Source organism: Balaenoptera ricei, chromosome 7 (assembly GCF_028023285.1).
Source record: "Balaenoptera ricei isolate mBalRic1 chromosome 7, mBalRic1.hap2, whole genome shotgun sequence".
In the NCBI taxonomy this organism is placed as follows: Eukaryota; Metazoa; Chordata; class Mammalia; order Artiodactyla; family Balaenopteridae; genus Balaenoptera; species Balaenoptera ricei.
In genome coordinates, this window is record NC_082645.1 from 19066432 (window position 1) to 19079604 (window position 13173).

The window sequence follows — 13173 nt, forward strand, 5'->3', positions numbered from 1 at the left end:
ATGGGCCTTTGTTAGGGAGGACAGGCTGCGCTGGTTCGTTTCCGAACGGTTCCTTTCTCCCTCCCCTTGCCAGAAGCACCGGGGGCTTCTTCTCCAGTCCTGACCCGGAGCACCTGGTAGGTAGGGCTCCCGGAGTAAAACCCACAAGTGTGACGCTCAGTGAGCCTCCGAGTTTTCCTACAAGTTGCTGACTCTGGCAGCCGCTTCTGAGCCTGGTGAGGCCTGGCTCTCTGTCCTCACTCTTCTCTCCAGTTTTCGAGGCAGCAGGTGGCCCCGCGACCTCAATTTCCTCATGATCTAAGACGAGTGGCTAAACTGTGGTTTTCTCAGCTTTTTTCTTATTGTGAGGACAGGAATGACTTCCAAGCTCTCTGCATGCCAGATCAGAAACCACTGTAGCCTACTGTAACTTCCACGCTAAAAATTAATATGATTATGGAGATAATCCCCGCCCCCCGCGCAGAAGTGTGAATGAATACACGCGTGCGGTAGTGCGCTCCTGGGGACAGGGCCTCGGGCCTGCGCGTAAACTCCCTGGATTAACTGATCCGACAGGGTAAAGGGATGGAAAACGGAGGAAAGCGTTTCCTGATTCATGTTTGTGGCTTTGGCTCCCCTTTCGAAGCGAAGTGTGCCCGGGCTGGGGTGCGGGGGGCGTGGCGTGCGGGCGCGGCCCGCAAGCCCGCGTTGCCCCCGTGAGAACCCAGGACCCCTAACCACTGGACCACAGGGCAAACGCAGCGGCCGCCGGGCCAAAGAGAGCTAAAACCGTCGGGGAATGCTCCGATCCCCTCCGCAGCCTGCCCCTCGCCCCTCCGCGGACTCAGCTCCGCAGCGGCCGCCCCACCTTCCCCGCAGGCCCGGGAGCCAGGCTGCGGCAGCGCCGCCCTCGAGGGAGGGGCCGGGCCCGGGGCGCCCTTCACGGCGGCGGTCTAATACTCACATACTGGAGTAAACATTTAACCTGTAACTACTACTGTTACTCACACCTGTAGTGGATATGGTACCGCATGTAACTCACTGGTAGAACTAGTCAATGACGTGATGAAAATCGACGCTTCCGATTAATACGCTGACGGATGGGGCCCAGAGCTTCCCGGGCCTCAATTTCTCTAGGTTTAAATGAAGAGAGACATTTAATTTGACGTGAGGTGTGCTAGTGGAAAAAAGCCAAACTGTGGCAAGTTTAAAGAGTAAGAAAAAAAACAATTCAGCGTTCCCATACCGGGAGTCGAACCCGGGCCGCCTGGGTGAAAACCAGGAATCCTAACCGCTAGACCATATGGGAACTGTCAAAAAGTCTCTTCCTCGATGCAACATATATTATTTCCGTCAGCTTGTCGTCAGCGCCACCACACCACGTCTGCGCACCTCAGGCCTTGCTCCCGCTGGTAGCAATCCGTGCTGACTGCGGCTGCGCGAGCCCGGGCTTCACGGACCCGCCCGCCTACGCAGCGCCGGCCGGCACATCCGGGCCCCTCCCAGGGGCGGGAACTCCTCCTCCCGGAAGTGTTCCCAAGAACAGAAGCGAGGGTGGCTGGGCGCTAGTCGTTGTCACCTTCCGCACTAGCACACCCTGCTGGGATCCTGGCCGCCACCCAAACCCAACTTCAACAGTAAATAACGGAGGGCTATTGCTTGTCCTTCGATGTCAACTGACATGTAAAACAAAAGACACCCCTTCTCCCCCCGCCCCAGGACCGGGTTCCCCGTGAAAATCTTTTCCTCGAAAAGCAAAAACGGGATGTTATCTTTCACTCATTTTAGCTTGAAGATCTCACAGGCTGGCACTTTGTTGGTAACGGGTTTTGGTCTGAAATTCAACCTTTTGTGTGGGTGGAGGGATGCTCTTTTTTCCTCCGGTCACAGCGTTTCCTTTTCAGTGTTTCAATTAGGCTTTTTCACGGACGACTCAAGCTCAACGTAGTTCCCCGCCCCACCCCGGCCGGACCAAAAAAAAAAATTCCCTCCAACCAGAAAATGTGCGCTACTGCGGTTAAAGTATGTATTAAAGGCTCAAGAATTAAAACAGTGTGGTTCCTGTGTCTGACATTAAGATCAATGAAACAGAATGGAACCGCCAGAATATGGTACGGGTATACAACATTGAGATTAATCGAAAGAAAAAGGTGGCATCACAAATCGGCGATAAGGGTGGTCCCCTGTATGTGGACCTGTGGTAGAAAAGAGGAAGTTGAGTGCAGGACTCACCCTGTACCTCACCTGAAAACACAAAAGTTCTTGAGGAAAACACTGGCGAATTCCCTTACCGTCACATCAACTGCAATCCCAAAGCAAGAAATCATACAACAGCTGATTGATAAATTCAACCGTACTAAGAAAACTAACTTAAAAACACAAGAGCTGAGAGATGCTCATGATAGCTTTCACCCTGCTCTTTGAGCTATTCATTTGGTCTGTGAAGTTTAATGTAATGTGTTTTATTTTATAATAAAAAGTTTGGTTTGTTTTTTTTTTAAACCACCATAAGCAAAATTAAAAGACAAACTGGGAAAAAAATTTACATCTCATATTATGAACAAAAAACTAACATCCACCAAACATAACAATTAGCTCCTAGAAACTGCTAAAAATATCAACAAGCCAGTAGGAATATGAATTGACACAGAGTTCCTGGCCCTTCAACAAATTAAAAGACTCACTCTTGGAAAGATAAAGGCAAGTTTTTAAAAACCTGAATGGTCTCTTGAAAGATTTCCCTTGAAAATCTAGGTCCGATCCTTTTTACTTTCTGGCTTAAAACCTGCCAAGCGCTGCCCATCTACTCGGGTGTGTGTGTGTTTTATTGATGAGGAATCATTCTGTCCTGATCTGTTAGCTGTGTACGGTTTTTTCCTCCATCAAAATCACTTTTAAGGATCTAGTGAAACTGAAGCACCTACTTCTTGTCCTTCCCTGCCACTAGCTGTGCAATATTTCATCCTTTAATGAAAAACTACAGCTGATTTATGCATCAGGTTGTTACAGTTGTTCAGTGATATGAACTAACCTAACAGGTTTGTGCCTGCCCCACATGAATATGTCCTGAGACAACAGTAGAAGTGGTTTCATAGTAGTGACTTTCAACATTACTCACTTTATCCCTTCAAACTTCCCCACCTAACCAAGTTGGAAACATGCAGACCAGAGAAGTATTAAGGAGGGAGGAATAGCTGGGGTGGGGGGGCAATCTGTGAAGGAAGAAGGCCTGAGATAATGCAGCCACATCGAAGAACAGCTGTGCTCACTGCCTTGCTTCTGTGGTGGCAGGTCAGGGAGCCCCGGGCTCCAGCTGCTTGAGTTTCTCCTGCAGCCCCTGGAGCTGGCTTCGACCCCAGTCGATGCGGATCTGAAGGCTGGCCATGTCTGCAGCCAGCTGCAGACCTAGAGGAAGAGGAGAGACTGTTACCATGGTATCTGTGGTGACAAATGACTCAGGGGGCTCTGGACATCCCCACGCCTCTCTGGCCTTCACACTCTTCCTAAAACATTCCAGGTATAGCCTTGCATTGGCTCCTCAAGAACCTCACTGGACCCATACCCTCATGTCCTTCAGGTCGTTGCTAAAATGTCACCTCCTCAGAATACTTCCTTGACCCCCTTATATCACCCACCAGGAACTAAAAATTCACAGATCATAACATAGTCTCATGCCCTTATTTCCTTCCTTCTTTTCTCCATTATCACAGCCCCTCACTGCTCTTGTCCTCTCTCCTTCTACCTGTTTTCTCTGCCCCCAAGAGTGGTCCACACTCTGGATCCACCTCTACGTTGCTTTCACCTGATGCTTCTCCTGGAACAGCTGCTGTCAAGTCCTCTGGGCCCTCCACACCACCCAGTCCACTGGCCAGTCCTGTCTTCAGCCGAACTGCCTGGCAGCAGAGCTGGCCACACACCTGATCACCTCTCTCCAGGGCACATCTTACCCTCCTGGTGCTGCTCCTGCCTCACTGCTGCTTCTCAGTCTCCTCGACTGGTTACTTCCCTTCTTTTTTCCCTTACTTCCTGTCCACATTCCCAGGACCTCTGCTGATCTTATCTCATTTCAACTTTAATGCTGTGTCTGTGTTAGCAACTTGGGAATTTAAAACCAGTGTCATGCAGTGGGCTCCCAAATCTCTCTCTCCAGCCCAGTCCTCTTCCAGACTCCAGATGCATGTGGCCAACCATCTGACCAGAATCTCCAGCACACAGTACCAGGAACACACCCCACGCCACTCCTGACTTCCCCTCGGCTGCTGCTCTGCAGCCCTCCCACTCCAGGTGAGGGCAGCCACCCTTTCAGGCATTCTGGCTAGAAACTGTGGGCTCATCCTTCACTCCTCTCCTTCCCTTACTGCCCAGTTGATCTGTCAGCAAATCCTGTGGCTTTTACTTGAAAAAACGTGCAGCTTCCCACCACCTACCCCATCCTCCACTGCCCGCCCCCCGCCCCCCTCCACTAGACCACTGGCCTCCTCTCTGCCATTCCAGATACAACCTTGCCTCAGAGCTCTGCCCTGGCTGGTCCCTGCACCTAGAACACTGTTCCCCCAGATCACCAAAGCTCTCTCCTTCATCTCTTCAGAGGCCTTTCCAGGCTACCATTCAAAAAACAGCTTCCCCAACCCACTCCATACTCTACCTTATTTTTTCATAGCAAGTCTCATTACCTGGTATTATATTTAGGGCCTACTTATTTGTTTGCATGTTGTTTTTCTGCCCTCAATAGAATAAACATCCCATGAGGGTGTTTGTCCCTTTTGTTTACTGCCAGCACCTAATATGAACCTGGAACTCTGCCAACAGCGAATAAATGCTTTTTGAAAAAACAGAAGGTGTGCCAACAAAAGTCTGCAATGGAGAAAACCTGCAAAGCCCTTTGCAGACTAATCCCAGACCTGGCATTAGTGCTCAAGTGCTCCCTGTAGATAGAGGGTCCACTCACCCTCCCGGAAGCTGGCTTGAGCTTGCCGTAGACTGTGAGGAACCAGGATTCCAAACCAGTTCAGAGGGTCCCGGGGAGCTGGGGAGGGGTCTGGCTCCGGGGTCCTCGTGAGACCCTTGCGCCTGCGCAGAACTGTAAAAAGAAAGGCTGGAGGTTGGGGGTCTTGTTACCTGGCCCTTGTTTTCTCAGTAACACAATGTTAAACTTTACTTGAGCTCATGATCCCAGAAAATACCGATGGTTGGAAAATCCTCTCAACCTTTTATGTTCTGGAAAACAGCTTACTACAAAGAACCACCCTTCCCCTTGTGGTTCATGTGAATCTGTCCACTCTTTCTCTTGACTATCGCAAAACCAGCAAATGACCCCCCTTGTTTACCCGTGAAAAAGCCACACACTGACTTTTCCCATTTCGCCTGAACATGCTGAAAGGCCAGACAGACCCTTCAACTCCCCGTTCTTTGTCTCACGAATGATTAACTGAGATTAGAAGCTTGTCCCCCTGAAACTAGCTAGACACAGAAATAAATATCTTCTGCGCAGCTGAGACTTCCTCTGATTGCAAAGCAATCCCAACTGTAAAGGACCTCACCTATAACTTTCTCTCTCTCCCTGTAAAAGTCTAAGGCAAAAAACCACTCTGCTGAGACATTCTACATTCCGATCTTCAGACCTGGGGTGCTCTCTCAATCGCAACAGCCTAAATAAAATCATCTCCTCCGTTGTCCCGTGCATTTTGTCTTTGACATCGGAAGGGGCCCTACGGGAAGAAGGGGCGGGGGGACTCACCTGCCTCGCGGGGTCCCACCTCCTCTGGAATCTGGGTGCCGGCTCTCACCATCCAGAACTTCTGGAGTCCGTCCTGGGCCTCGCTAAAGAACGAGAAGGGAGGCTGGACCTTTGGCGGCCCCGACCTGGCCCCTGCCTGCCCACACGCTGCAGCGTGAAAGGGACCTCACCTGGTGCAGACGCGGACCTGGGGCTCCATGCGGGAGGCATACTGCAGAGGCCCCACCGACTTCGCACCCATGGCGTAGCGAGCTTTGGAGAGCGAGAGCCAGCCCTGGGAAGAGAGAGGAGAGCGGTGAAACTCCGTAACCTTCGCGTGCCGGCCCTCCCGCCCCAGGCTCCCACCTCCTCCACCCGGGCGTTCAGCGCCGCCCGCTTCGCCTCCAGTTCCTCCAGGTCCCCGAGCAGCTGCAGGAGAAGAGAGTCCAGCTCAGCTCGCGGATTCCGCGCCGCCATGAGGTCCGCACACAGTCAGGAGCCGGCTCCCCAGGTCGCCCAATCAGCGTCCGCCGTGCCAGAAGGACAGCCAATAGGCGCGCGAGGTCCGTCCCCCGCGGGGGCGTTCCCAGCCTTGGGCCAAGACGCCCATTGGGTGGAGGCGACTCGCTTAGTTCATTTAAGGATAAGCATCTTCAGAGCAGCGGTCCGAGGAGGTGATTAGCGTCTCGTCACGCGAGCACCGGAAGGGGACCAGCCACCCGGACAGTCGGCGAGATCTGTGGGTGTCTCCGAATCGCTTTTGGAATCGGCCGTTTTTTAAAGTACGGCTGTCGCAGTGGCGATGGAAAGAGGCATAGCTGTTCGGCAACCATTTTAAGGGAGGAGCGGCTTTAAATTTAATTCTAGAACCGGCCGCTAGGCGATCATCCGGTCAATCGCTGTGCAGCTTTTACAGTTGCTGCACTATTTCGAGCCTACAGTTATGATTATTTTAGCTTCTAATTGGGCATCCCGCTTCGCACGGTAGGTAGTGAAGCCACGGCCGACGCCTTTATTAACGGCCGTTCTAAGCCACGTGACAGCACCTTGGCCTCCCCCCCCCACCCCCCCGCCTAGTAGTTGCTCCAGCTTCGGGCTGGCCAATCGCCTTGCGACTCCCAGCCACTGTTCGCCATTTTAACTTTGGGCATTCTCGGCAGCAGCAGAATCTAGTGAGGCCTCTAGCGGCCTTCTCGGTTGAGGGCGGAAGCGACGACTGCGTGGTACCGGCGGCGCCAGAAGAGAACTCCTGGACCCACGTGGAAGTTGCGCCCAGGATGGTAGGAGTGATGCTTAAGCTCCTGTTTTGGAGGTCGGGGGCTCGCGGAGGCTGTGGATGTGACCCGTGGGCTCGGGGCGGGTGTTTCCCGGGCCCGGCCTTGCGCGGCGAAAAAGGGTTGTCTGAGCGGGTCTGCTGTTTCCCAGCTGCGCCGCGAGGCCCGCCTTCGCCGCGAGTACCTGTATCGCAAGGCCTGTGAGGAGGCTCGGCGAACGGCCCAGGAGAGGAAGGACAAGGTTCGGCGTGCGCTCGAGGGTATGTCTGTCCCCGCCCCCCAGGCACTGTAAAGACCCTTGGGCTTTCCTGTTTAAACCCAACGGGAAAAAGGCCAGTGGTGTCAAACGCGTTTAATTAGCATTTACTTGTGTTAGTGTGGTATCTTTTCAAGTATTTACTGGTCATTTTCCTTTCTTGTTGGATCTTCCTGATGGGTTGCAAATGTCGCTTTCATGATGGTGTGAATTACTTGTCATTTATGCTGCAGTATCCAGATTTTACAACTTGCGTAGTGATTTTATTTACAGTGTCTAGGTCTTCCCAGATTTAAATATTTCACGTCGTTCTATATTTATTTCCCCTCTGTCGTTTTTATTCTTGCTACTTTTTTCACTACAAGGTAACAAGAATATCTTACTGTCTTTTGGTGCTGTTATGAGTCCCTTGTATTTTAAAACTGTTAACTCGTGTAGAACTTAATTTTATTTGCGTTGTAAATTAGGAATTTAACTTTGCAATATTTTCCCCGCTTTCCATTTGCCGTTCTAATGAAGAGCCTGTCGCACATGCCTGATTGGAAATGCCGTATTTATCCGTATTTTGTTGGTTCTCATGTTGGTGGAGCTCTGTTTCCTATCTGATAGTACATCAACTCCGTATCTCTATTTTAGATTCACTTTGATTTTCTTAGGTTTTAGACATATAAAGTATATGAAGTATGTGTATGTAATACTTATGTCAAGCATAAAGTTAAACACCTGTGATCTATCTGCCCGTGTTAAGAAATGAAAAATGATCGATATATTTAAATTCAGAAATATTTCCCCCAACTTAGGTAAACACGGTATTGAATATTGATTAAAAATGAACCATTTCCTTGCTGTTCTTTTTGAGGATTATCATGCTTGTTTGTATTCTTAAATCATATTAGTCGATTTTTAGTTGTAAAGGTAGTATTAGGTTGCGTGTATTCTTTTGCAGCTTTCTGTTTTGGTTCAGTGTTGTTTCTAAGATCCACTGAGTGTAGGTGGGGCTCCTGCAGGTTAATATTCCACAGGGTCTTCATCCATTTCCCTGTGGGTGGTGTGGAGCTTATTTTTAGTTTGGGGCAGGCCTGCTGCTGTGAACATTCTCTTCCACGTGCAAGAGTTTGTCCAGGGCATGTTGGAGGGACCTGCTGGGTTCAAGGGCATGCTCCAAAGTGGGCATGCCCACAGCCTTGCCCCTCTGCCAAGTCCAGCGTTAGTTCACAGAGGAAACCTCTGACCCACAGCATCACGATTAATGATTTTATTGTCAGAGGGTTTCAGGGTTTCTGGTCCACCTTTGTATAGAAAGAGCAGTTTCCATTTATTCTTTAAAAATTAATTGTTAATTTTTTTCTAACTACAAAGGGAGTGCATACTTGTGATTAAATATTTTAGAAACCCTTCAAGTCTTGAGAATCAGGAACCATAGTAAATGAAATCTCCTATAACCACTGTTAGCAGGTTGGCATGTAGCCAAAAATAGTTTCATCCCTCTCCCCCCGGTTACGTATCACCTCTCTGCTCAGAAGGGAGTAAAAGGGGTATTTTTCCATCAAGTTTGTTCAGTGTTGTATAAACTGAAGGCTCCATGCATGTGTCTCACTAGCCCCTCTGTCTTCCCTCTGCAGAGAACCGCCTGATTCCCACCGAGTTACGCAGGGAGGCTCTGGCCTTACAGGGTTCCCTGGAGTTTGACGATGCCGGCGGTGAAGGTGACCTTCCCTGACCCTGTGGGCCAGCCTCACTCCCTGCAGTTGAGCCCACTGGCTTCCATATCATTCCTCAGACACCTTGAAGAAAGGTTGTGCGGCTCCCACTCCTGAAACTGTCCCCCAGGTGCCCTCTTGGCTCTGTACAGATGACACCTCAGGGGACCTCTCCCTGAGTGCTCCCAATTCCATTTACATGACACAGTATTACCCCACTTTCTGCTTTGCTTTGTCTGTTGGTTGTCCCCCTTACTAGGACGGTGGGCTCTGCTGGGGCAGAGCAGTGTCCATTTTGTTCACTGCTGTGTCCTCAGCTACCAGCACTTCATTGGCACTCAGATGTCTCATTCACTGCATTATTCAACAAATATGAAAGGAATCACAAACATAAATATTTGTTATGAGGGAATGGAGCCTGATACCTTTGGCCTTAACAGAATCTGGACTTGTGCTAACATGGTAGCTACTAGCTCCATGTGATTACTACAGCTTAAATGAACTAAAATTAAATCAAATATAAAGATTCAGTTCCTTGGTTACACTTGTGTTTGTAGCCAGTGTGGCTGGGGGCCACCCCGTTGGCGCAGAGCAGGTAGAGAGCCTTTCGTCAGACAGTGCTGTTCTAGGTGGATTTGGCCACCCCAGGTTAGCACTTCACTTCTCTAGACGCTGTCAGTTCTTGCCCCTCATGCTCCTAACAGGTGTGACCAACCACATGGATGATGAGTATCGATGGGCAGGGGTTGAGGATCCCAAGGTCATGATCACTACTTCCCGAGATCCCAGTTCCCGCCTCAAGATGTTTGCAAAGGTACCAGTCGATGGGGGTTAGCGGGAGATGCTCAGGCCCCAGGAGCCCCAGTCCTAACCAGAGGGAGTTCATATGCAGGAGCTAAAGTTGGTGTTCCCAGGCGCCCAGCGCATGAACCGTGGCCGGCATGAGGTAGGGGCGCTGGTGCGAGCCTGCAAAGCCAACGGGGTCACTGACCTGCTGGTCGTCCACGAGCATCGAGGCACACCTGGTAAGACTGAAGGGAGGGAGCAGGGTGCTGCCATGATGGCTGGCTGGGAGCAGAGGGTCTCTGACGGCTTACTTGGCCCCGCCAGTGGGGCTCATTGTCAGCCACCTGCCCTTTGGCCCAACCGCATATTTCACACTGTGCAACGTGGTCATGCGGCATGACATCCCCGACCTGGGCACTGCGTCGGAGGCCAAGCCTCATCTGATTATGCATGGCTTCTCCTCCCGCCTGGGTAAGCGGGTGAGTCTGAGGCCGTGGGGTGAGGGCTGGGGGCCTGGAGTGCCAGGCTGGGCATTTTCCACTTTTTTTCCTTCTGCCCCAGGTCTCCGACATACTCCGCTACCTGTTCCCTGTGCCCAAAGATGACAGCCGCCGGGTCATCACCTTCGCCAACCAGCACGACTACATCTCCTTCCGGTGGGTCAGTGGGCTGGGCCCGAGTGGTGTCCTGACCTTTGCGTCCCTGTGCTGTTTGTTGTTGACCCCGAAGCTGCTCCCTGCCTCCCCTCACTCCTGCCCTGCCCCACTTGCCCCAGGCACCATGTGTACAAGAAGACCAACCACCGCAATGTGGAGCTGACCGAGGTTGGGCCTCGCTTTGAGCTGAAGTGTGAGTTTGGGGCTTTATCTCACATCTGGTGGGGGGCATGCTGGCTGTGTAAGTGACCATATCTCATCCCCCTCCGCCAGTGTACATGATCCGTCTGGGCACGCTGGAACAGGAGGCCACAGCAGACGTGGAGTGGCGCTGGCACCCCTACACCAACACTGCACACAAGCGGGTCTTCCTGAGTGCCGAGTGAGCCCACTCACCAGTCAGGATGTGGACCTGGACCCGGGAGCTGGGGAGAGGTCAGAATAAAGTCTGTTTGCCACAGCACCCTGCTAGCCTCTGAGTGGCCAGGACAGGGCTGTCAGGCTGAGCGTGAAGGATGTGGGGTCTCCTCAGCTGGGGACCTGATAGCTCTGGGACATTCTCAGGCCTGGTGGTGACATCATGTCTAGGACAAGGCAGGCCTGATGTGCTGGCTTGTCCCTGGGCCACAGAGGGTTTGGTGCTACCCTGGGAGATTTGGTGCTGCTCTCTGTCACTCAGGAGTCAGGGCCCTGTGACTTCATCATCTGGGAGTGGGGATAATAATGTGAGCACGGAAGTCTCACTTAGAGCAGGGCTTGGCGCTGGGGCCAGCTCTCAGCCAGGGACAGGCAGAAAATAAACGAGGCAAACCATTTATTCACTTCATTGTGGCCTCCTTTGAGTGTAATTAAAGTTCCTCAGAGAACCCAGTGCACTTGGACTCACCAGCAGTGGAAAGCTTTATAATGACCATCTTTCCCTTTAGGGATCTCCTTAGGCTCTCCCTGGATTACCGAGAATATTTCTAGGTTGTCTAGGATGTCTGGTATGTGTGGATTCACCACTCTTTGATGGTCGCACACTCAAGTTGTTTCCTGTTTTTACTACCACAAACATTGCTTCAAGAACATTGAACATCCCTCTGTGCATATTTATGCGAGTATATCTGATGAGTAAACTACTGCAAGTGGAATTGTGTCTTGAAAATGATGATAGATGCTGCAGAATTGTCCTCCAAGAGGCTGTCTCTCCCAGCCACTATCAGCAGATCTGAGTGTTTCCTGTGTCCTTGTCGGCACTGTGGACTGTCAGACTTTGCATCTTGCCCGAGCTCTAGGTGCAAAATGGGTCCTCAGTTGAATTTGCATTTCTTTAATTATGACAGAGGTTATGCATCTTCAAATACTCATTGGCTATTACTGTATGTGTATTCTCTGTGACCTGTTAGATCTTTATAGAAACAGTTGTTCACCTCTATGTTGATTGCTTGTTTTAAGTCTTTTAATTGTGGAGAATTCCAAACATAAGAGCTGAGAGGACTGTACAGTGAGTCCATGAACCCACCTCAATGTTGACCAGTCTGGTTTCCTTCATAGCCCCACCCACTCCCTTTATCCACTCCATTCGTTTATTTTGAAGCAAATCCCATACACCATATCATTTCATCCATAAATATTTCAATATATCTCTGAAAGATAAGACTCAACAGGAATAACAATACCATTGTCGCACCTAAAAAATCAACAATTATTCCGAGTTCTACATGTTAATGTTCAGTTTTCCCTGATTACGTTATGTTTGTTTGAACTAGGATCCAACTTAGGTCCATTCATTGCAAATGATTGACAAGTCTCTTGTCTTTTTTATTTTATTTGTTTATTTTTTAAAATTGAACCATCTTTTTCTCTTTATTTATTTATTTAATTTATTATTTTATGGCTGTGTTGGGTCTTCGTTTCTGTGCGAGGGCTTTCTTTAGTTGCGGCAAGTGGGGGCCACTCTTCATCGCGGTGCGCCGGCCTCTCACTATCGTGGCCTCTCTTGTTGCGGAGCACAGGCTCCAGACGCGTAGGCTCAGTGGTTGTAGCTCACGGGCCTAGTTGCTCCGCGGCATGTGGGATCTTCCCAGACCAGGGCTCGAACCCGTGTCCCCTGCATTAGCAGGCAGATTCTCAACCAATGCACCACCAGGGAAGCCCCCGCTTGTCTTTTTTAAAACAGCTTTATTGAGATATAATGCATGTCCCACACAGTTCACCTGTTTAAAGTGTACAATTAAATATTTTTTTTATCATATTTACAGGGTTGTACAACCATCACCACAGTCTAATTTTAGAGCATTTTTGTCCCTCCTAAAAGAAACTCCATACTCTTTAGCTGTCACTTCCCATTCCTCTCCAACCACCTCCCAACTCTCAGCCCCCAGCCCCTTGTAGCCACTAATCTACTTTTGGTTTCTATAGGCTTGCCTATTCTGGACATTCCGTAGGAACTGTAATAGGGAAGAACATTTTGTATTCTATTACAAGCTAATCACTAAAGGGATGTTGCCGATAAGCTTGAGTTATACATAATGGCTCATCTCTGGGAACCCTGCTTCCCAGGTAGTGAGCTAAAATACCTTTGTTTAACTCACAGGAAACATCCTGACCAGGTCCGCCTGTAAATGACTGCAGGGAGGAAGAAATTAACACATCCTCTCCAGAGGCTGATGGGAACCAGGAAGTGTTTGATTTTACTTCCTCCTCTTTTAGTATAAAAGGAGCCTGAATTCTAACTCAGGCAAGATGTTTCTTCGGGGCACGAGCCCACCATCTTCTCGGTTTGCTGGCTTTCCAAATAAAGTCTTATTCCTTGTCCCAACAA

The 13173-nt window shown here is 50.2% G+C and overlaps 2 protein-coding genes and 1 non-coding gene across 3 annotated transcripts; 1 reads left to right on the forward strand and 2 right to left on the reverse strand.

The window, feature by feature from the left end:
- Positions 1-1216: 1216 nt before the first annotated feature.
- Positions 1217-1288, reverse strand: TRNAE-UUC (transfer RNA glutamic acid (anticodon UUC)). The gene has a single exon. It is a non-coding gene; the product is annotated as a tRNA-Glu (tRNA).
- Positions 1289-1983: 695 nt separating this feature from the next.
- On the reverse strand, positions 1984-6216 carry CCDC115 (coiled-coil domain containing 115). The gene is made up of 5 exons (XM_059927765.1): positions 6062-6216; positions 5887-5990; positions 5717-5799; positions 4928-5059; positions 1984-3384 (listed from the first exon to the last, which is right to left on the reverse strand). Exons 1-5 carry the CDS (start codon positions 6170-6172, stop codon positions 3272-3274), a joined length of 543 nt encoding a protein of 180 aa, XP_059783748.1. The 5' UTR covers positions 6173-6216; the 3' UTR covers positions 1984-3271.
- A 103-nt stretch (positions 6217-6319) lies between these two features.
- IMP4 (IMP U3 small nucleolar ribonucleoprotein 4) lies at positions 6320-13173 on the forward strand. The gene is made up of 11 exons (XM_059927763.1): positions 6320-6434; positions 6859-6975; positions 7121-7229; positions 8848-8931; positions 9630-9739; positions 9818-9950; positions 10036-10190; positions 10273-10367; positions 10487-10560; positions 10641-10802; positions 12946-13173. Exons 2-10 carry the CDS (start codon positions 6973-6975, stop codon positions 10751-10753), a joined length of 876 nt encoding a protein of 291 aa, XP_059783746.1. The 5' UTR covers positions 6320-6434; positions 6859-6972; the 3' UTR covers positions 10754-10802; positions 12946-13173.